Raw genomic sequence first — 22,383 nt, forward strand, 5'->3', positions numbered from 1 at the left:
GTGGTGTTGACACGACATGCTGTCCACCACAATGAGCGATGAGATGCTATTATAGTCCCACTGTTTGGTGTACCTAATGTACTACCAAAAGGATAACATGGAATATTACTACGGCATTTCAGTGTCTTGGCTACGCTGATTAATACTTCTGGGAAAAGAACTTTAGATTGCCTCACTTGGTGTTGTGCTTCTGTAGAAAGATATCGACTTTCAGTGCAGCTGCGTGCAACCTAAAGTGCTACAACCATGACGCAATCCTTCCCTTTCCTATCCTAATTCTTGTAACATATTAAAAATCATTTTGTTATCATGATTTGTATTCATGGCCTATACATTTTGTGATTTGCTGATATGTTCTGAACTACAGCGCATGTGCACTTTTGTCATTTTGTTAACATGTTTTCTACTCATTGCATATACATTTTTTGTGATTTGCTGATATGTTCTGTACTACTGTGCGTGTGCACTTTTGCCATTTGTGAATATGTTTTGTACTCATTGTATATATTTTGTCTTTGGCTGATATGTTCTGTACTCAGTGCATGTGCACTATATTTACTTCATGTTCTACACACACACACACACACACACACACACACACATATATATATATATATATATATATATATATATATATATATCTGTATATATTCTGTAATTGTAAAGTTAATTAGTTAAAAAAAATTGTTGCTCGTGGCAAGTCCAAATGACTCACCATCGCTGCCAAATTTTTGCCCCCCCCCCCCCCCCCCAGTGGAGGGTTATGAAACACGTACGTTTCATATGTATTCATTACCAGCGATGGCGAGGCATGACAGAATCTCTGACCAGAGAGTTATTTATCGTGGCTAGTCTGCGCTTGATCGCGCGAGAGTTTAGTTGTGTATGGCGAGTCGGCAGAGGGAGTAGACAGTTGGATAGTTGTACTCAGTCAGTGCTAGTGTGTAGCGAGTCGGCATGCGTCCGCGGTGTGCTCTGCCCACGAGTCTGGTCAGGAATGTGGTGGACGATATGTATATTATTGTAGAAGGTAATGAAGCAGCATTGCGCTCAGCTAATAACGTATGTTAATTGTAATTAATTTGTTCAAAATGATGCCCCAATAATAACCTTTTATAAAGTAACTCATTTAAAGAAAAAGATTCATTTCAAGCTAAATAATATTTCCTATGCATTCCCTCCAAGAATCAAAATTAAAAATAAGCCAGCATTGCACGAAGCTATGCCGAAAAATAAGAGCAGATATAGATGCAGTTTTACTGAGGTAAGAATTTTGGTTTAATTATTTCACAGGGCCGTAGGTCAGCGCTGCTGTCCTTATAAAATTTGTCAGGTTTAATTATTGCTGTTGAGTTGTTACATTCAGTTCATGGTTCATTATTTAATTAATGTTATTGTGGGTCTGTGATCAATCTTCATCCCTTAACGATATTTTGTGGGGAGTTTACATTTGCGCAATTTTTATTCTTTAATTTTGCAAGGAGGTTACACTTGGCTCATTTTATTATTCCGTTAATATAGACTAACTTTATTGCGGGGAGGTTACAATACCACACACTGCATGTTGTACCACCATACAGCAAGACCTTCAGAGGTGGTACTCCAGACTGCTGTACACAACGGTACCTTTAATACCCAGTAGCACGTCATCTTGCGTTGACGCATGCCTGTATTCATCGTGGCATACTATCCACAAGTTCATCAGGGTACTGTTGCTCCTGAACGGCGATTCGGCGTAGATCCCTCAGGGTGGTTGGTGGGTCACGTCGTCCATAAACCTTTTCAATCCATCCCAGGCATGTTCGATAGGGTTCATATCTGGTGAACATGCTGGATACTCTAGTCGAACGATGTCGTTATCCTGAAGGAAGTCATTCACAAGACGTGCTCGATGGGGGCGCGAATTGTCGTCCATGAAGACGAATGCCTCGCCAAAATGCTGCCGATATGGCACTATCGGTCGGAGGATTGTCAAAAAAATGGCTCTGAGCACTATGGGACTCAACTGCTGAGGTCATTAGTCCCCTAGAACTTAGAACTAGTTAAACCTAACTAACCTAAGGACATCACAAACATCCATGCCCGAGGCAGGATTCGAACCTGCGACCGTAGCGGTCTTGCGGATCCAGACTGCAGCGCCTGTAACCGCACGGCCATTTCGGCCGGCGAGGATTGTCAGGTTGAAGGCAACTGCGATACTCTTCGGTGAAGAGAACGGATGCCAATCCTCAACGGTCGATTCGGCATGTTGTTGGGTCCATCTGTACCGCGCTGCATAGTTCGTGGTTTCAAAGATGGACCTCACTATGTACGTCGTGAGTGAAGTTCCACATCGTGCAGCCTATTCCGCACAGTTTGAGTCCTAACACGTCGTCCTGTGGCTGCACGAAAAGCATTATTCAACTTGGTGGCGTTGCTGTCAGGGTTCCTCTGAGCCATAAGACATAAGTAGCGGTCATCCAGTGCAGTAGTAGCCCTTGGGCGGCCTGAGCGAGGTATTTCATCGACAATTCCTGTCTCTCTGTACCTCCTCCATGTTCGAACAACATCGTTTTGGTTCAATCCAAGACGCCTAGATACTTCCCTTGTTGAAAGCCCTTCCTGGCACAAAGTGACAATGCGGACGCGATCGAACCGCGGTACTGACCGTCTAAGCGAGGTTGAACTACAGACAACTCTTGGCGTGTACTTCCTTCCTGGTGGAATGACTGGAACTGATCGGCTGTCGGACCCCTCCGTCTAATAGGCGCTGCTCATGCACAGTTGTTCACATCTTTGGGCGGGTTTAGTGACATCTCTCAAGAGTCAAAGGGACTGTGTCTGTGATAAACATCCACAGTCAACGTCTGTCTTCAGGAGTTCTGGGAACCGGGATGATGCAACTCTTTTTTTGATGTGTTTATATGGAGTTCGAATCTGTAATCAGATTAAAGAAATAATTTTATTTCTTTCTCTTCCTTTGTGGTGAGGACTGGTCTGGACAGATTCTATGGCCTTGCCAAGCGCTTGAATAAGTCACTGCGTTACAACATTCACATGACTCTTCCCCCCCCACCCCCTCCTCCCTCCCTCGGTATACAGGGTGGTGCACGAAATGTGTTACCATTTTGTTTTTGAATACAAACTTTATTGTCAATACAGTCTGAAAGGAACATATACTACAATGAAGAGCCGTCCAAGGAGATTTTTTCTAACTCAGTACATGCTCAATATGTCCACCATTTCGTTTCCTAACTTCCTTCAAACGAATACTGAAGTTAGTGATTACCCTACGTCACATGTCTTCCTTAATTTCACTGCAAGCTTGAAGAATAAGTCTTCTGAGCTCCATTCAATCACGTGGACGTTTCGGGAAAATTTTTTCCTTTAGGTACCCCCAAAGAAAAAAGTTAGATGGAAGGTCTGGACTATTGGGGACCAATTTTATCCGTCATTGAAGCGACCTGGAAACCTGAGTGAAACGATCCGCATGTCGAAATGCTAGTGTAAAAACTCAAACACAGTGTTTGCACTATGTGGCCTTGCTCCTTCTTTCATGAACCACTCCGTGTTGAAGGGCAAGGCAGTAGTAAGAAGCTATGGAATGATGCTATTGCGAAGGATGCTCAAAAAAGCTCGCTGTTCACAGTTTCTTCAAAGAAATTGCTGCCCACGCTGTAATCCTCGAAGCATAATGTTGTCGTTCATGAAGCACTTGTGGGTTTTCAGTGGCCCAAACACGTACATCTACATCTACATTTATACTCCGCAAGCCACCCACCGGTGTGTGGCGGAGAGCACTTTACGTGTCACTGTCATTACCTCCCTTTTCCGTTCCAGTCGCGTATGGTTCGCGGGTAGAACGACTGTCTGAAAGCCTCCGTGCGCGCTCGAATCTCTCTAATTTTACATTCATGATCTCCTCGGGAGGTATAAGTAGGGGGAAGCAATATATTCGATGTCTCATCGAGAAACGCACCCTCTCGAAACCTGGCGAGCAAGCTACACCGCGATGCAGAGCGCCTCTCTTGCAGAGTCTGCCACTTGAGTTTGCTAAACATCTCCGTAACGCTATCACGGTTACCAAATAACCCTGTGACGAAACGCACCACTCTTCTTTGGATCTTCTCTATCTCCTCCGTCAACCCGATCTGGTACATCCCACACTGATGAACTATACTCAAGTATAGGTCGAACGAGTGTTTTGTAAGTCACCTCCTTTGTTGATGGACTACATTTTCTAAGGACTCTCCCAATGAATCTCAACCTGGTACCCGCCTTACCAACAATTAATTTTATATGATCATTCCACTTCAAATCGTTCCGCACGCATACTCCCAGATATTTTACACAAGTAACTGCTACCAATGTTTGTTCCGCTATCATATAATCATACAATAAAGGATCCTTCTTTCTATGTATTCGCAATACATTACATTTGTCTATGTCAAGGGTCAGTTGCCACTCCCTGCACCAAGTGCCTATCCGCTGCAGATCTTCCTGCATTTCGCTACAATTTCCTAATGCTGCAACTTCTCTGTATACTACAGCATCATCCGCGAAAAGCCGCATGGAACTTCCGACACTATCTACTAGGTCATTTATATATATTGTGAAATGCAATGGTCCCATAACACTCCCCTGTGGCACGCCAGAGATATAGGTCTATAGTTTTGCGCATCTGCTCGACGACCCTTCTTGAAGATTGGGACTACCTGTGCTCTTTTCCAATTATTTGGAACCTTCCGTTCCTCTAGAGACTTGCGGTACACGGCTGTTAAAAGGGGGCAAGTTCTTTCGCGTACTCTGTGTAGAATCGAATTGGTATCCCGTCAGGTCCAGTGGACTTTCCTCTGTTGAGTGATTCCAGTTGCTTTTCTATTCCTTGGACACTTATTTCGATGTCAGCCATTTTTTCGTTTGTGCGAGGATTTAGAGAAGGTACTGCAGTGCGGTCTTCCTCTGTGAAACAGCTTTGGAAAAAGGTGTTTAATATTTCAGCTTTACGCGTGTCATCCTCTGTTTCGATGCCATCATCATCCCGGAGTGTCTGGATATGCTGTTTCGAGCCACTTACTGATTTAACGTAGGACCAGAACTTCCTAGGATTTTCTGTCAAGTTGGTACATAGAATTTTACTTTCGAATTCACTGAACGCTTCACGCATAGCCCTCCTTACGCTAACTTTGACATCGTTTAGCTTCTGTTTGTCTGAGAGGTTTTGGCTGCGTTTTGTTTGTTAACGACACCGTCTAAATGAAAATGCGCCTCGCCTGAAAACCAAACGTTGTTGAGAGTTTCTTCCTTATCTTCCGCCCACTGAGCAAACAGTAGTCTCTGCTGCTTGTGTTCTTCAGGGAGCTTCTGTGCACAGGTCATCTTGTACTGGTACATATGGAGGTCACTTAAGAATGCGTTGAACGGAGCGTCTGGATATTCCCTGTTGCACTGCTGCCTTTCTACACGATTTCCCGGGACTTCTCTGTACAGCAACTCGTACCGCTTCAATATTCGCCGGCGAACAAACAGGCTTCGGCCGAGGTCGCTTCGCTTCCAATACTGTTCCTTCCTGTACAGATTTATCGTACAACCTGTGGATGGTTTTCTTGCAAGGAACCCATCGTGTGTTAAACAACAAGGATTTTCGTTTCATGAAAAAGTAACACAATTGCCGAACGTTGCCGTGTCGTCAGTCTTCCATTGTCAGCTGTTGCTGCTTACTAGTCTCCTAGCGCCAGTATCGTGAATTACACGTCATTTCGTAACTCATTTGTTTTTCCAAGCTCTGCTGGTACTGCTGTAGAGATTCCAACATGATATCTAATGTGCGTCGTAAATTGTGAAAGAAACAATTGGTAACACATTTAATGCGCCACTCTGTAGTTGGCTACTGGCCCGGGTGATAACAATACCGAATCGGGGACATTCATGGGCAGCTAGGAAATGATATGTTACAAGTCACACGGTCCCCCATCACTAATTTCTGAAAAAGAAGAGTAGCACAGTTGACAACTCCACTATCGCGCTACTTTACAGCATCTCTTTGAATTAAATCTCGTCAGCAAAGATTCCGTCTGTTTCTCCCGACAGCAGTAGATACACCGAAATGTCACGCGCCAACGCAGTGGCAACTTCATAACATCTGGACGTTACTTTGCTCCGTCCAGAGCGACGCACCGTAGCGCCTTTGTGCTCCGCGTAATTGACACAACATTAAAAACATTTTAATTACGCCTGTACGCGCTGCCGCTGCGAAGTTTTATAATGAAAATTGTAAATTAAAATGCGCGTCAGTGGCGCGCGGCGCACACCTCGCGCAGGTAGCACTGACAGACGCAGGCAGCGGGCGAGCGGTGCTGACACAGCCCCGCGGCGGGCTGCAGCGCTGACTGCTGACTGCTGACGTAGCGCGGGCGGGCAGTGACAGGCGCCGCTGTCGGGCCGCTACGCTGATCGGACCCCGGGCGCCTGTCACGAGCAACGTCCGAACGCGCTGCCTGCCATTTACTCCGCGCTGTTTATCAAAAACTGTCTCGCCGCGCTGCAAAAACGCGAGACGAACAGCGTTTTGATCGCTCGGTGTTCCGAGTACGTTTCTTTTGACCGCACATATTTATTTTCTCATTGTATGGCGTCACTCACCGAGGCGGCCATTCGCTGCCACATTCTGTTTTTTTTTCCGGTCGAAGAATTTTGATTACGGCGAAAGCTGTTGGTGCAGGTCTGATAACACTGATGGGCACCGTATATGAAATAAAATGTCAAAATTCTTCCGCCTCTATTATCCACTAGTGGAAAAAAAGAGCAAGATGACGGAAAGACTTTCGCACTATTCACCTCGACATTTTTCTCGCCAAAATTAGCAACCTAAATATTTCTCCGATTGCAGTACAGTGGTTCCGAACGACGACAACTATGCGTCATGTCTGGAACTTCAATGTCGCAACGGAGACTTGTAGTATATGGTCTCCCTCAGGATTCGATTTTAGGTCCGATACTTTTCTGATTGTTCAGCAGTGACGTCATCAATCCTGTCCTACAGTGAATACGTAAAACTATGTACACATTATGAACAAGAAAGGTATGGCCAAACTTCCAGGAAACATTCCTCAAACGTAAAGCAAGGAAAAGAAATGTACAGATATGTGTCCGGACCCACATCATTTCCATATTACAGCTATTTTCTACAATTCTTCAACGCATTAATCGTTGCAAACGCACAGAAAAAGAACGTATCAGCATAGTATGAAACTCTTTCCTAAATGAAATGTCCAAAATGCCGTCCATTAGCAAGGACACATGCATCATCCCTTCTTCGCATTGATCCCTGATGTGCTAATGTAGCCTTGAAATTTTGCATATTATTTCGCAGCGTTCCGCAATAAGGGCACAAAGTCTCCGTACGTCTTGTACCGGGGTTCCACACACAGGAGCTTTCGAATTCTCCCACAGATAAGTGTCAACTTCAAAACCAGGTCCTCTAAATTTCCTCAATAATGTTTCTCGAAAAGAGAGTCACATACGCTCCAGGGATTCTCATTCGAATTCCCGAAGTATCTCCATAATACTTGTATGTTGTTCGAACCTACCGGTAACAAATCTAACAACCAGCCTCTGAACTGGTTCGATATCCTCCTTTAATCCGACGTAGTGCATATTCCAAAGACTCGAGCAGTGCTCAAGAATGTGTCACTCAGTTGTCCTATAGGCAGTTTCCTTTGTATATCAGCTACACTTTCCTAAAACTTTCCCAAACCAAAGTCAACCATTTGCCTTTCCTACCCCTGTCCTTATGTACTCATTACATTTCATATCGTCCTGCAACGTTACTCCCACATATTTAATGGTCCTGACTGTGTCAAGCAGCACACCGGTAATACTACATTCAAACATTACAAGTGTAGCGTATAGACTGCATCCAGTCAAAAAAATACGCCAGAGCAGAATTGATTTGCAACAGAGCCAGCCCCAGCTGGCTGGCAAGTTACGTGTTGCAAAGCAAAACACGGCCGACTGGTGTTGCAAAGCGGAGCCAGTTGGGCGCGGTACACCAACTGCTGATTCAGCAAATTCGCTAGCGTAAGGACGGAACCATGGAACTGTTTGGAGTAGGTGCCTTTTGCCCTAAACGAACATAATCTGGAATGTGTAAGTACTCAGCCATTCAGGTGCTAAATCATTCTCGTCTCAGTATCACAGCCTACACCGTGAGCCTGTGACACCCGGAGCGACATCCTGGAATGCAGTACGTGGTCTGATGTTCGACTGCAAGATAGTGATGGGGAGCTCGTGAATGAGTCGTTCAAATGAACGCTTCACTCCAGTGAAGTGTGAACTAACCACTCAATTTCAATGAACTGGTACTTCAAACTCTTCACAGATAACACACTCCACACTTTTTTCTGGTTCACTCACTCTCTTCCCCTCTCCCTCATCCCATTACATCGGCGCTACGTCACTCATTCTCCCTTCACTTCAGTCCCCCCTCTACTGCCTGTCGACGAATCGCGCGGCGTTTGTGGGAAACGATAGGTTTGCGATGGCTTGTGATGGTGAGGGGCGAGGGGAAGGCAGCGTCAGCTGCTTCCCTGCAGTGCTGACATCATTACCCGTGACTATTTGTCCAGTTGTTATACTTCGCGTCTACCGGTAGCCTACCGTTGGCAGCGCTTGCGGACAAATGAATATTACAGATACAAACGAAGAGGCTGGCTGTGTGAGCACGCACAACCAACATGAAAATAAAAGGTTTGTTAATAACACTGAAAGAGGGATTTTACCTGAAATCGTACCAATGACTACAGGTGACAGTTTACGTTTTGAATCTGGAGGGTTATTATTCCCAACAAAAATAAAACCTACAGGAAAACTTCTGAATAATTACTTAACGTTGATATATAGAATTTGTGACAGTGGTAAACATACTCATTCTATTTTGGATTAAATTTTAAAAGAACATAAAATTGGACTGCATTTCGTTGATAGCCCTAGTTTTCAGTCCAAGAATACAAGAAATAATGTTTCACTTGGCAGATAAAGACTTTTTTGGGCTATTCATGAGAAAATGTCGAGCAAGATTAAATGTAATACCTTCTTTATATGTGTTTATCTTTCGTTTGTCCCATTCGACCATGTTCTATTTAAGTTAGCTCAGACGCTGTAAGAGCGTAAAACGTTGTGTGCACTTTACTGCATAGTTTGGCCATCTGTTGGTAAAATTATGAACTATTACGAAGCTTTATTGTACGAGTGAGGCGAAGCGAGCGTAGCCGCGGTTGAGCGGCGAACTGAGCAACTTCGCCAGGCTTCCGTACTTCATAAATGAACTACTTCATTTGAACGCTTCACGGCAAAGAGTGAAATGAATGAAGTAGTTCACGGGAATGAACGAGTTCGACCCATCTCTACTGCAAGAGACGGCATGTCGTGGGGGAGCCGCTCGCTCGCTGGAGGAGTTCACGGCCATCGTCAACTGTGCCGTGCTGTCGTCACTGCCACAGCCGGAGACTCACTGGCAAAGGCATTCGATGACGTCATGCTCTGCCCCGCTGTTTGTGCTGTCAGTAATGCTGGACGTCTATTGTTTCACACGAGAGGCAACTGGACGCCTCCGCTAAGATGTTCCTGATGTCTATGGCCGAGGGCCAGAATAAAGAAATCAATTGAACAAATCTACTGCCGTCCTGATGTCTCATTTCACTCTCCCTGAGTAACAGTCTAAGCGTTATTTAACACAGGGTTGTTTTTCATATTCATCTCCATTAACTTCAATTTTTCTACACGAAGAGTAAGCTGCCATTCATCGTGCCAAATAGGAATTCTGTCAAAATCATCGTATCTTCCCACAGTAACTTGCACACAGCACTTTCCTGTACACTACAGTGTCATCAGCAAACGGTTCTATATCGAAATGGTAATTAAATCGAAACCCTTAGCTGCAGACAGGTGTTGTTGATATGGGATCTCCTGCTTACACGGCAGACACTCTATCCATCTGAGCTACCGAGGGCACAGAGGATAGTGCGACTGCAGGGACTTATCCCATGCACGCTTCCCGTGAGACCCACATTCCCAACTGTCCACAACCTACATTCGTAGTATTCCTAATAGATATTTGCCCGTTCACTCATTACTCGTGCCAGACTAAGTTCACGAGTCCCGTAAGAGTTCGGGCAAAGCGTGCGCATTCACACAAAAGAAGGTCAATGGCCGGGTAGCCTTTAATTGTATTGTTTCTCACCCTATCCATCAGCTCATTTGTGTATATGTACAAGAGTGGTCCTATCACAATTCCTTGGGGCACACCTGAAGATACCTTCGCCTCTAATGAATGCACACTGTCTGGCTTTTACTACACAAAACTTCTTTGAGAGAACCTATTGCAAATTCTCTGACCTTCGTTGACACTATACATTGTAACATTGTGTCAGTGAGTGTATTTATATCCAACAACAGCCTCCACAGAACAGATGGCTCTCTTCAGTACGTTCACCAGACGGTGGAGACAAATTAGTTGAATTTTCGTAGAGTAGGCTACATATCGAATATCCACACGATTTTCGTCGGTTATTTATTTATTTATTTATACGAATGAAAGGCAATTTACTTGCAGATGTGCTTTTAATTTATTTTTTATGTTTATCTCCTGTACGTACAACCGAGCCGACAGGACTTAAGGACACTTGCAGCACTTATGGCATTTGATCCCTGAAACACGAGTAAAAGGTATCGGCTGGTTATAATGAAATTGCAGCTACTCACGGAGGTCCAGTGAGGTATGTAATTATCGTGTGGCAGCGGAAACTTGGTACATATTCTAATGTGTTAATGGGGAACTGGTTTACACTGGAAAAAAATTAAGGAAAGATAGAAACACAGTAATCAGTTGCAACTTTCCTTCAGTCTGTATACCAGTAAAGTTATATGGTGACATGTACTGCTGCAAGTTTGTTGGACAGTAACTCACTCAAATGCACTGAAAATGGCTATTTACTGCTGAAATCTGGATATGTAAGAATAATTAAAAACCAATGGAATTGTGACTGATTGATGTGTTCCTATCTTTCCTTTAATTAATCTACGGTCGCTGTGCACAATAGTTCCTTTTGGAATCAATGCTAGAAAAAAATTAGTTCCAATTATGGCCACCAGGTGGAAATGCGCAGCTGTGAATGCAAGAAAGACATACAGAAATCTTTCTATATGTAATGGGTTATGAATAGGACGTGGGCAGATGAGGTCAAACAAGAGAGAAAGGTATAATGCTGATTTTATTATTAACCACACTCACATAAACACAACTTGTTCAGTATGAGCAGAGGAGATGTCAATGAGATGCTGTACAGTCGCGGATTTGCCCTAGTGGTCAAAATTGGAACTATGTTTTTTTTTTTTTTTTTCAGCTTAGATTGGTTCCGCATTAATGCATTAGCGTATCTGTTGAGTTGGCTTCCGTATGATAATTACAGTCCACACTGGACCTCCCTTGAGCAGCTGCACTTTAATTATAGCCATCCGGTATTACCGAACCACAATACAGTATTGTTGCACTTGGCTGGCCATAGCCGTTCTTGGAAACACGCGGTGACGTCACAGAATATAGTGGTGACTGTGGGGTGTGCATCACACTGTGTATGAATTCAACACGGATGTGAGTGTACTATGAAGTCAATCAGTGGTTCTCGTGAAATATCACCATAAAAACTCACGATAAGCCAATAGAAGTGCCTTCACTCCCAGGTGCAATAATATTTTGGTCGATTAATACGTGAAGATGAGACAATATTGGATTGTACACTGCTGGCCACCGTAAATGCAACACCAAGTAAGACAAGAGGTAGCACAACAAAATTTATTTTGTAGATAACATGTTGACCAAGTATCAAATGATTACGTTTACAGACGTCTGTGACATGTGGTTCCTGCCAGAATCAGTAGCCAGAGTAGCCGCCATTGTTGGAAATCACCGCTGCCACACGTCTCGGCATTGAGTCAAAGAGACGTTGGATGTGTTCCTGGGGTACAGCAGCCCAAGCAGCTTCCACACGTTGCCAAAGATCATCTGGTGTGGCAGCTGGGGATGTAATCTGGGTCACTCGTTGAGCAACCATGGACCACATGTTTTCTATCGGCGAAAGATCAGGAGAGCGAGCCGGCCAGGGAAGCAATTGAATCTGGTTATTGACGAAGAACCTTTGGACAATGCGTGCCACGTGTGGTCGCGCATTATCCTGTTGAAATATGGCTGTGGCCGAGCCCTGAAGGTAAGGAAGGACAACTGGCTCCAGCACCTCGGATATGTAGCGCCGGCTATTTAAAGTACCGGCAATGCGTACTAGAGGCGTGCGAGAGTAATATCCAATACCGCCCCATACCATAATACCCGGTGCAAGACCAGTGTGGCGGTGCATAATGCAGCTGTCCAGCATCCTCTCTCCACGGTGTCTCCACACTCGAATCCGACCATCGTGGTGCTGCAGACAGAAGCGTGCCTCGTCAGTAAAGACAACGTCATTCCATTCTGCCGTCCACATCCGTCTGTCATCACACCATTGGCGACGGAGACGTCTGTGGTTCTGCGTCAATGGTAGACGAAGCAATGGACGTCTTGCGGACAGACCACTCTGCTGTATACGGCGTCGAATGGTACGCGCAGACACTGGATGATGCGTTACAGACGCAATGTGCTGTGCTATGGTTCGGGATGTCACTGAGCGATCCGTCACTGCCATGCGCACAATTTGCCTATCAGCACGTGCAGTGGTGCACCGAGGTGAATGCGATCGACCACGTCGGTCCGTCGTACCCTCCTGCATCCAACGGTCACATATCCGCATTACAGTTGTTTGGTTTCGTCCAACACGACCAGCGATTTCTCTGTATGATAATCCACAATCTCGGTAAGCCACTATCCTTCCTCTGTCGAACTCGGATACTTGATCAAAAGATGTTCGCTGTTGTCTACGAGGCATAACTGATCGTCTTGTGAAACAACCACAAGGTAAACACACGTGCCGAACGTACACTCGTCGAAATCGCCAAGCCTTAAATGGCGCTATGAGGTGGCGCCACAGGCGCGCGTGATGTGCGTCTGCGCTGAAATTCTAATCAGTTGCATATCTCATCGCTGCAAACCCATGGTGTAAATTTCACTTTATTCGGATGCTTCCTTCAGGGTGTTGCATTTACGGTGGCCAGCAGTGTACATACGTGAGACAAATATCAAAATAAAATGAAAATACAGTTTTGCAAGTAAATTTTGGTTTATTGGAATAAAAAGCGGAAGGTGCAGCTGGTTTAGGAAGGTGCGTGGAGCCTTACCTGTCAGACGGCCGCCTCTTCATGGGGTGTGGCTGCTGCTGCTGCTGCTGGCCGTGGTCCTCAGAGTGGAAGATCTCGGAGGGCTCGGAGGGCGAGAAGGCGGGGTCCAGCACCACGTGCTCGTGCTGGCGCAGGTACTGCAGGGGCGCCTGCCACACACAAACCACACACCCCTCACTCAGACGACCGAGGAAGCGGCTCGTCGCACTCAAAGCCAGTGCTACACACTACCTCATCGCATGTACTCGGACATCCACATTGGGGATAAGCAAAATAATGTGGACACCTGTACTTACTTGGGAATGTAGCCGGCCGAAGTGGCCGTGCGGTTAAAGGCGCTGCAGTCTGGAACCGCAAGACCGCTACGGTCGCAGGTTCGAATCCTGCCTCGGGCATGGATGTTTGTGATGTCCTTAGGTTAGTTAGGTTTAACTAGTTCTAAGTTCTAGGGGACTAATGACCTCAGCAGTTGAGTCCCATAGTGCTCAGAGCCATTTTTTGGGAATGTATTATTAATAAGGGGTCGGACCCCCATTTGCCCGTAATAACACCAGCATATAATGATTGTACGCCGGTCTCTGTGGCCGAGCGGTTCTAGGCGTTTCGGTGTGGAACCGCGCGACCGCTATGGTCGCAGGTTCGATTCCTGCCTCGGGCAGGGAGTGTGTGATGTCCTTAGGTTAGATAAGTTTAAGTAGTGTAAAAGCGGTGGCTCGTTTTTATTTTATATGTTACTATCCCTTGCTGTAGGGGCTGTGGTTTTTGATATTTTTTGTCTAAACCAGCGCCGGCCGCGGTGGTCTAGCGGTTCTGGCGCTGGAGTCCGGAACCGCGGGACTGCTACGGTCGCAGGTTCGAATCCTGCCTCGGGCATGGGTGTGTGTGATGTCCTTAGGTTGGTTAGGTTTAAGTAGTTCTAAGTTCTAGGGGACTTATGACCTAAGATGTTGAGTCCCATAGTGCTCAGAGCCATTTGAACCATTTTGTCTAAACCAGCAAGGCAAAACAGAGGCCACTACTTCCACCACAACAAGTGGATTTAGTGCTCACGTACTCACACTGAGCCGTGAACACTTCCCAGTTTATCAATGGGGAATAGTTGAACATGATTACTACTGTTATCGGTGACACGCTCGGGTTCCCGGGTTCGATACCCGGCGGGGTCAGGGATTTTCTCTGCCTCGTGATGACTGGGTGTTGTGTGCTGTCCTTAGGTTAGTTAGGTTTAAGTAGTTCTAAGTTCTAGGGGACTGATGACCATAGATGTTAAGTCCCATAGTGCTCAGAGCCATTTGAACCATTTTTGTTATCGGTGCCATGCGTGCAATGGTCGTGCCAGGCGCGCGATATTGAATCTTTATACTATCATTAGAGGCGCGAGACCTGCACGACCTTATAGCAACCGTTATAGATCCGTATTATTCTGTTACACTAGGGGTGAGTTCACGTAAGGAAAGAGAGAGAATGTAAGATTTACGGACTCATTTATTAAAGAGTTGAGGATCGAACAATAATACAACCAATGGGGGTGGGGGGAAGAAAGTTTCTAGTTCAGCAGCCTTACCTAACGTACGTTCGTAATACGCCACGATAGCAGGAGGAAAGGAATTTTAGTAATGATCGCCGTGTTACCAAATGGGGTCCAATTTCCTAAAGGAAGGGGGTACAGGCATGCAACGACCACCACCAGGAATTAGCCAAAGACTAAGAAGATGCTACTGTGCGTGAATCGCGAGGTAGCCTCCCGTACTAAAGCAATAAAACCCGCAAGACGCGAAACTATTCACAATGACCTATCAGGTTCCCTATGGGTCGCAGGGCGCGAATGTACAGTGCACGTCGGCGCTCATGCTTACCGAACTTCATCTCCTGGAAGCGGCACCTCCGGTCTCCGGCACGGTCACATTAGAACTGCCCTACTGCCCCTTTGTCCACTCTCCACCCGCGGAGGGTGGTTGGCGCCTGCCCGCGAAAAACGGGCGCGCACCAGAACTGGCCAATCATAGGGCCGGAATTTCACAGGGAGGCGACCTCGCGACGTTAAAATTGAGCAGAAATAGCGTTTACAAGGTTGGTAAGGCAGGTTGGGGAACTGAGAACAAGAGAAACTTTGGCCACTAATGAACTTTCAAACACCACCACGTCCTACCCTGGCGATCGGAAAAGGGATGGGAAACGGGAAGCCATCATGGCTGCTAGAAGACTGCTGCCCTCGCCCATAAATAAAGAAAATTTCTAGCGCCAATCTCCTCTCACAGATCAGTGTGAGACAAGCTGTAAAAATTGTCAAATAAATCAGGCAACCCATATAAATTATTAATATTACCTGAATTATTACTTTAGCACGTACCAGAATGCTGGGATTAGAAATATGAAATACGAGCACTGAATGGTGAATGAAGTGAATGTCTTTCAGTAGTTCTAAGTTCTAGGGGACTGATGAGCTCCGATGTTAAGTTCTATAGTGCTCAGAGCCATTTGAACCATTTGAATGATTGTATAGCCTCGAGTGGAATGTTATGCCACTCTTCGATCAGAACCTCTTCTGCAGTGACGAGGGAGGCGGAATGCTGCGGAGTCTGCGCTCCAATACCGCCAAAAGGGTTCGATAATGTTCGAGTCAGGGGACTGTCATGGTGAGGGAAGACTGCAGTTCAACTGCATCCTCCTCATACCACGATTGTACTGTCCTTGCTGTGTGAATGGGTGCATTATCGTCCTGAAATGTGGCATCATTGTTGGGGAACAGCATTTGAATGACGGGGTGCACCTGGTCACCTAAAATGTTCAAATAATCATTGGCTGTAACACGGCTTTTGAGAGTAATGATGGGGCCAGTAGAATACCATGAAATGGCTGTCCACACAATCACACTTCCACTCCATGCTTAACCTTTTGAACCAAGCAATCAGGATTGTAGGCTTCTTTTAGCGTTCTCCAGACGTAAACCCTACCAGATGTTGGAAATAACGAAAACGTTGACTCGTCGGACCATATGACGTGATTTATGCTCCTGTCACCATCTTTTACGCTTCTTTGCGTTGGTTGTCGTCACTAACGGTTTCTGTAGAACAGCTCGCCCCTTAATATTTGCTGAATGGAGTTCTCGGCGGACTCTAAGATGGCTATTGAACTCTGCAGTAACTTTAGCTGCCGTAGTTTTGTGTTGCTTTGACCCAATTCGTGTTGGCGTACGACGATCTCTGTCATTTAGTTTTGATTTGCGCCCATTACTACCTTCACACGATGACGCGTTTCCATGTTTTGTGTAGGTTGTCATGACTATTGAAACAGTTGCTCTTGAAACTTTCAATAAGTTGGCTTTCTTGGTTACTGATGCTCCAGGTAATCGGGGCCCCACAATCTGTCCTCTTTGGAACTTTGTTAGATCTTTCATTGCACGTATCTGAATGCTAATACGAAGTGCGCACTATTCGTAAACAACCTGCAATGATGCCTATTCGTACTGAACACGTTAGAATAAAACATTGCCGGCGGGAGTGGCCGAGCGGTTCTAGGCGCTACAGTCTGGAACCGCGGGACCGCTACGGTCGCAGGTTCGAATCCTGCTTCGGGCATGGATGTGTGTGATGTCCTTAGGTTGGTTAGGTTTAAGTAGTTCTAAGTTCTAGGGGACTGATGACCTCAGAAGTTAAGTCCCATAGTGCTCAGAGCCATTTGAAATAAAACGTTAGTGTTATGGAGACGCTTTGGGAACTCAAATGCGAATCCCTGGAGGGAAGGCGATGTTCTTTTCCAGAAACACTATTTAGAAACTTCCTGGCAGATGAAAACTATGTGCAGGACCGAGACTCGAACTCGGGACCTTTGCCTTACGCGGGCAAGTGCTCTACCATCTGAGCTACCCAAGCACGACTCACGCCCCGTCCTAATAGCTTCACTTCTGCCAGTATATCGTCTCCTACCTTCCAAACTTCACAGAAGTTCTCCTGCGAACCTAGCAGAACTAGCCCTTGGCTTGGCTCTGAGCACTATGGGACTCAACTGCTGAGGTTATTAGTCCCCTAGAACTTAGAACTAGTCAAACCCAACCAACCCAAGGACATCACACACATCCATGCCCGAGGCAGGACCCGAACCTGCGACCGCAGCGGTCTCGCGGTTCCAGACTGCAGCGCCAGAACCGCGCGGCCATTTCGGCCGGCAACTAGCCCTCCTGGAAGAAAGGATATTGCAGAGACATGGCTTAGTCACAGCCTTAGGGGATGTTTCCAGAATAAGATTTTCACTCTGCAGCGGAGTGTGCGCTGATATGAAACTTCCTGGCAGATTAAAACTGTGTGCCAAACCGAGACTCGAACTCGGGACCTTTGCCTTTCGCGGGCAAGTGCTGTACCATCTGAGCTACCCAAACACGACTTCGAGTTCGAGTCTCGGTCCGGCACACAGTTTTAAGCTGCCAGGAAGTTTCTCAATAGTGTCTCTCGAAAAGAACGTCGCCTTTCCTCCAGGGATTCCCATTTGAGTTCCCGAAGTGTCTCCGTAACACTAACGTTTTATTCGAACGTAGCGGTAACAAATCTAACAGCCCGCCTCTGAATTGCTTCGATGTCTTCCTCCAGTCCGACCTGATACGGACCCCAAACACTCGAGCAGTACTCAATAACAGGTCGCAACAGCGTCCTATATGCGGTCTCCTTTACAGGTAAACCACTTTTTACTAAAATTCTTCCAAAAAATCAAATTCGACTTTCCTATCACAGTTCTCACACGCTCTTTCCACCTCATATCGTTTTGCAACGTTAAGTCCAGTTATTTAAACTACTTCACTGTGTCAAGCAGGGCTCTAGTAATATGTATCGGAACATTGCAAGTTTGATATTCCTACTCATCAGCAGTAACTTACATTTTTCCACATTTAATACTAGGTGCCATTCATCACACCAACTGGAAATTTTATGTAAGTCGTCTTGTATCTTCACTCAGCTTCGACACCTTACCGTACACCACAGCATCATCGGCAAACAACCGCAGATTGCGGCTTACACTGCCAGCTAAATCATTTATGTATACAGAGAACATCAGGGATCCTATGACACTTCCCTGGGGTTTTGTCTCTGATGAACACTCGCCATCGAGGACAATATATTCAGTTCTATTATTTAATAATTCTTAGAGCCACTCACATATCTGTGAACTTAGTCCATATACTCGTACCTTCGTTAACAGCCTTCAACGGGGCACTGTGTCAAATGCTTTCCGGAAATCTAGAAATATGGAATCTGCCTGTTGCCTTTCATCCATAGTTCTCAGCTTGTCACGTGAGAAAAGGGCAGGTGAGTTTCGCACGAGCGATGTTTTCTAAAACCATGCTGATTCGTGTACATAAGCCTCTCAGTCTCAAGAAAGTTTAATATATTCGAACTGAGAATATATTCAAGAATTCTGCAGCAAACAGAATTTAGTGATAGTGGTCTGTAATTTTGCGGGTCCGTTCTTTTACCTTTCTTATATACTGGAGTCGCCTGCGCATTTTTCCAGTCGATGGAATTTTGTGCCGGGCGAGAGATTCACGATAATTGCAAGTTAGGTAAGGGGCCGATGCCGTGGAGTACTCTTTGTAAAATCGTACTGAGATCCCATCCGGACTTTATGATTTATTTGCTTCCAAATCTTTCAGTTGTTTCTCTACGCCAGGTATGCTTATTACTATGTCATCCGTACGGGAGTCTGTTTGATGGTCAAATGTCGGTATGCTTGTAAGATTCTCCTGTGTGTACGATTTCTTCAACGTGAAATTTAAAACTTCAGCTTTCGTTTTGCTATCTTCAACTGCCACGCCAGACTGGCCAACAAGGGACTGAATGGAAGCCTTAGACCCACTTAGCGATTTTACATACGACCACAATTTTCTCGAGTTCTCTGTCAGATCTTTTTCTAAGCTGTGACAGTGGCGGTTGTATGCTTCGCGCGTAAATCTTTTCACAGATACACGGATCTCTACCAACCTTCGATTGTCGTCATTTATGCGTGCCCTTTGGAACTGAGAGTGCAACAGCCTCTACTTTCTCAGAATCCGCCGAATTTCATTATTAAACCATGGTCGGCCTTTTCCTTCCTTTATCCACTTGCTAGGACATAACTCTCCGGACCAGGAGTTACAATCTGCTTAAACTTTGCCCATAATTCCTCTCATCCACCGTACTGGAACGAAGTGATGCCCGTTCACTGCCTCAGTGAGATGTTAATAACTGTTTATCAGCTCTATCTAGCAGAATCACTCTCCTAGCCTACTTGACTGTGATTCCGAAAGTTAATAAACTTTCGGAATCACAGTTTCTATAATGACATCATGATCGATAATCCCTATTTCTATACTGACATTGTCGATAAGGTCCGGCGTATTTATAGCTACAAGATCTAAGACATTTCTATTTCGTTTCGGTTGCCGAGCTAACTGCTCAAAACAATTTTCAGAAAACGTGTTCAAAAGTGTTTCGCATGACAGTGTGTCTGTCCGTAACCCCCGCAATGAATCCGTAGTCATCCTAGTCTATACTCGGTAGGTTAAAGTCTCCTCCCACCAGTATTGCATAATCTGGGTATTTACGCGCTATTGACCGTAGACTTTCTTTGAATGACTCTAGAACTGTTGCAGCAGAATCGGGTGGCCGGTAAAAACATCCAACAATTAACTTGGTTTCACCTACACTTGACATACGCGACCAGATGACTTCACAGTCACATTCAACTTTGACCTCAATAGAGACAATATTTTCGTCAACTGCAATATTCCTACTCATCAGCCCCTCCTGGACCACTAATCTGTTTTTCCGACATACTTTCCACGACTCGCTAAATATCTCTGAGCTTTCCACCTCGGGTTTCAGCCAGCTCTCGGTTTCAAAAATAATTTGAGCGTAGTAACTTACCTGTAGGGCAGTAAATTCTGGAACCTTAGTACGAATACTTCCACAGTTTACTGATAAAATTGTAACAGTCGAATTGCCTTTATTCCGAACGCCGTTTGACTTCCCTTGTTACATATCGACTGGCGAGTGTTCATCAGAGCACGTCAAACTACTGCCTAGCCTAAAAAACCCTCACGTGCACTCCACAAGTACTCTGCTACCCGAGTAGCTGCTTCCTTCGTGTGGTGCACCCCTGACCTATCAAGGGGAGTCCTACAAATCCCCACACGATAACGCAGGTCTAGAAATCTGCAGCCAAGACCGTCACAGAGTCGACGAAGCCTTTGGTTGAGACCCTACACTCGGCTCCTAACCAAAGGACACCGATCAATCCTGGGAACGATGCTACAAATTGCGAGCTCTGCTTGCATCCCACGCGCGAGGTCAGCAGTCTTCACCACCTCCTCCAGCCGCCTGTACGAACTGAGGATCGCCTCGGAAGCTATGCGATAGGAGTCGTTGGTGCCGACGTGAGCCACAACATGCAGACAACCGCAACCTGCACGCTCGATAGCCACAGGAAAGGCCGTCTCCACATCTCGAATGAGGCCCCTGGCAGACATAACGAATTGGGTTTCTTTCCAGCCCTGAATGCTATCTGCCTAAGGGATTCCATAACGCTCCTAACATTGAAGCTCACAATAACTAGTAAACCCCTCAGCCTGTGCGTCTGCTCGTACTCTGCTGAAGGAGCGGCCACCTGTCCACTCATTGGGTGAACGGGTGGGGCCAGGCGTCCGGTCTCCACATTGGCTTTCAGCCTCGAGCGACGCGAACGCGTTATCACCCGCAATTCTCCCTGCTGTCAGGGCGGGTCCACCGCGTGGGGTGCACTAGGAGGTTCCTCAGAAGCAGAGCCTGTGGGCAAATCAAGTGACACCTGAGGCGTACCATGCGACGTGCCAGATTCTCCGACCACCGCTACACCCCGAGGCAGCAGCCTGAACGTGACCGACCGTATCCAGAAGCACATTAAGCTGTTCGCCAATTGCGGGGCGAGCTGCTCCTACGTCCGCACACAGCATGCACACATCCTAGCCGTCCCACAACAACCCAAGATATGCAACTTGCTACCCTCCTGCTATGTCACCAATGGAGGCTGATGCGTTAATGAGCAACGTAGTTGGCTGTTCAGTGATCAGCTATTGCGCTGCAGACTGAACGAATTTACGCTTACAAAAACGCAGTATTAAACCCCTTAAACAGAGAAACACGCACGAAATTTAGAACATATACTACGTGTGTAAGTAGGCTGTTTATGTTTTCTTATTGGCAACGTTACGTAGCGCTCTGTATGAAAATCACTGGCTGTGCTGTGTGCAGTCTGTGGCTAGTTTGCATTGTTGTCTGCCATTGTAGTGTCGGGCAGCTGGATGTGAACAGCGCGTAGCGTTGCGCAGTTGGAGGTGAGCCGCCAGCAGTGGTGGATGTGGGGAGAAAGATGGCGGAGTTTTGAAATTTGTAAGACTGGATGTCATGAACTGCTATATATATTATGACTATTAAGGTAAATACATTGTTTGTTCTCTACTAAAATCTTTCATTTGCTAACTATGCCTATCAGTAGTTAGTGCCTTCCGTAGTTTGAATCTTTTATTTAGCTGGCAGTAGTGGCGCTCGCTGTATTGCAGTAGTTCGAGTAACGAAGATTTTTGTGAGGTAAGTGATTTGTGAAAGGTATAGGTTAATGTTAGTCAGGGCCATTCTTTTTTAGGGATTATTGAAAGTCAGATTGCGTTGCGCTAAAAAATATTGTGTGTCAGTTTAAGCACAGTCATGTATAATTTTTCAAAGGGGACGTTTCATATGTCGACCCTTAGCCGAGGATGTTGTTGTTGTTGTGGTCTTCAGTCCTGAGACTGGTTTGATGCAGCTCTCCATGCTACTCTACCCTGTGCAAGCTTCTTCATCTCCCAGTACCTACTGCAACCTACATCCTTCTGAATCTGCTTAGTGTATTGATCTCTTGGTCTCCCTCTACGATTTTTACCCTCCACGCTGCCCTCCAATGCTAAATTTGTGATCCCTTGATGCCTCAAAACATGTCCTACCAACCGATCCCTTCTTCTAGTCAAGTTGTGCCACAAACTTCTCTTCTCCCCAATCCTATTCAATACCTCCTCATTAGTTACGTGATCTACCCACCTTATCT

At 45.8% G+C, this 22,383-nt stretch overlaps 1 protein-coding gene across 1 annotated transcript in view; it reads right to left on the reverse strand.

Moving 5' to 3' along the window:
- Positions 1–14,406, reverse strand: part of LOC126195516 (protein CBFA2T3-like) — a 185,719-nt gene extending 171,313 nt beyond the window's left edge. Inside the window, exons 1-2 of the mRNA XM_049934143.1 lie at positions 14,350–14,406; positions 13,300–13,448 (exon numbers count right to left, since the gene is read on the reverse strand). Of these exons, the coding sequence (XP_049790100.1) occupies positions 13,300–13,448; positions 14,350–14,406 (206 nt within the window). The remainder of the gene's footprint in view (positions 1–13,299; positions 13,449–14,349) is intronic.
- Positions 14,407–22,383: the final 7,977 nt, after the last annotated feature.

The sequence above is a fragment of the Schistocerca nitens genome, chromosome 7 (genome assembly GCF_023898315.1).
Source record: "Schistocerca nitens isolate TAMUIC-IGC-003100 chromosome 7, iqSchNite1.1, whole genome shotgun sequence".
Classification (NCBI taxonomy): domain Eukaryota; kingdom Metazoa; phylum Arthropoda; class Insecta; order Orthoptera; family Acrididae; genus Schistocerca; species Schistocerca nitens.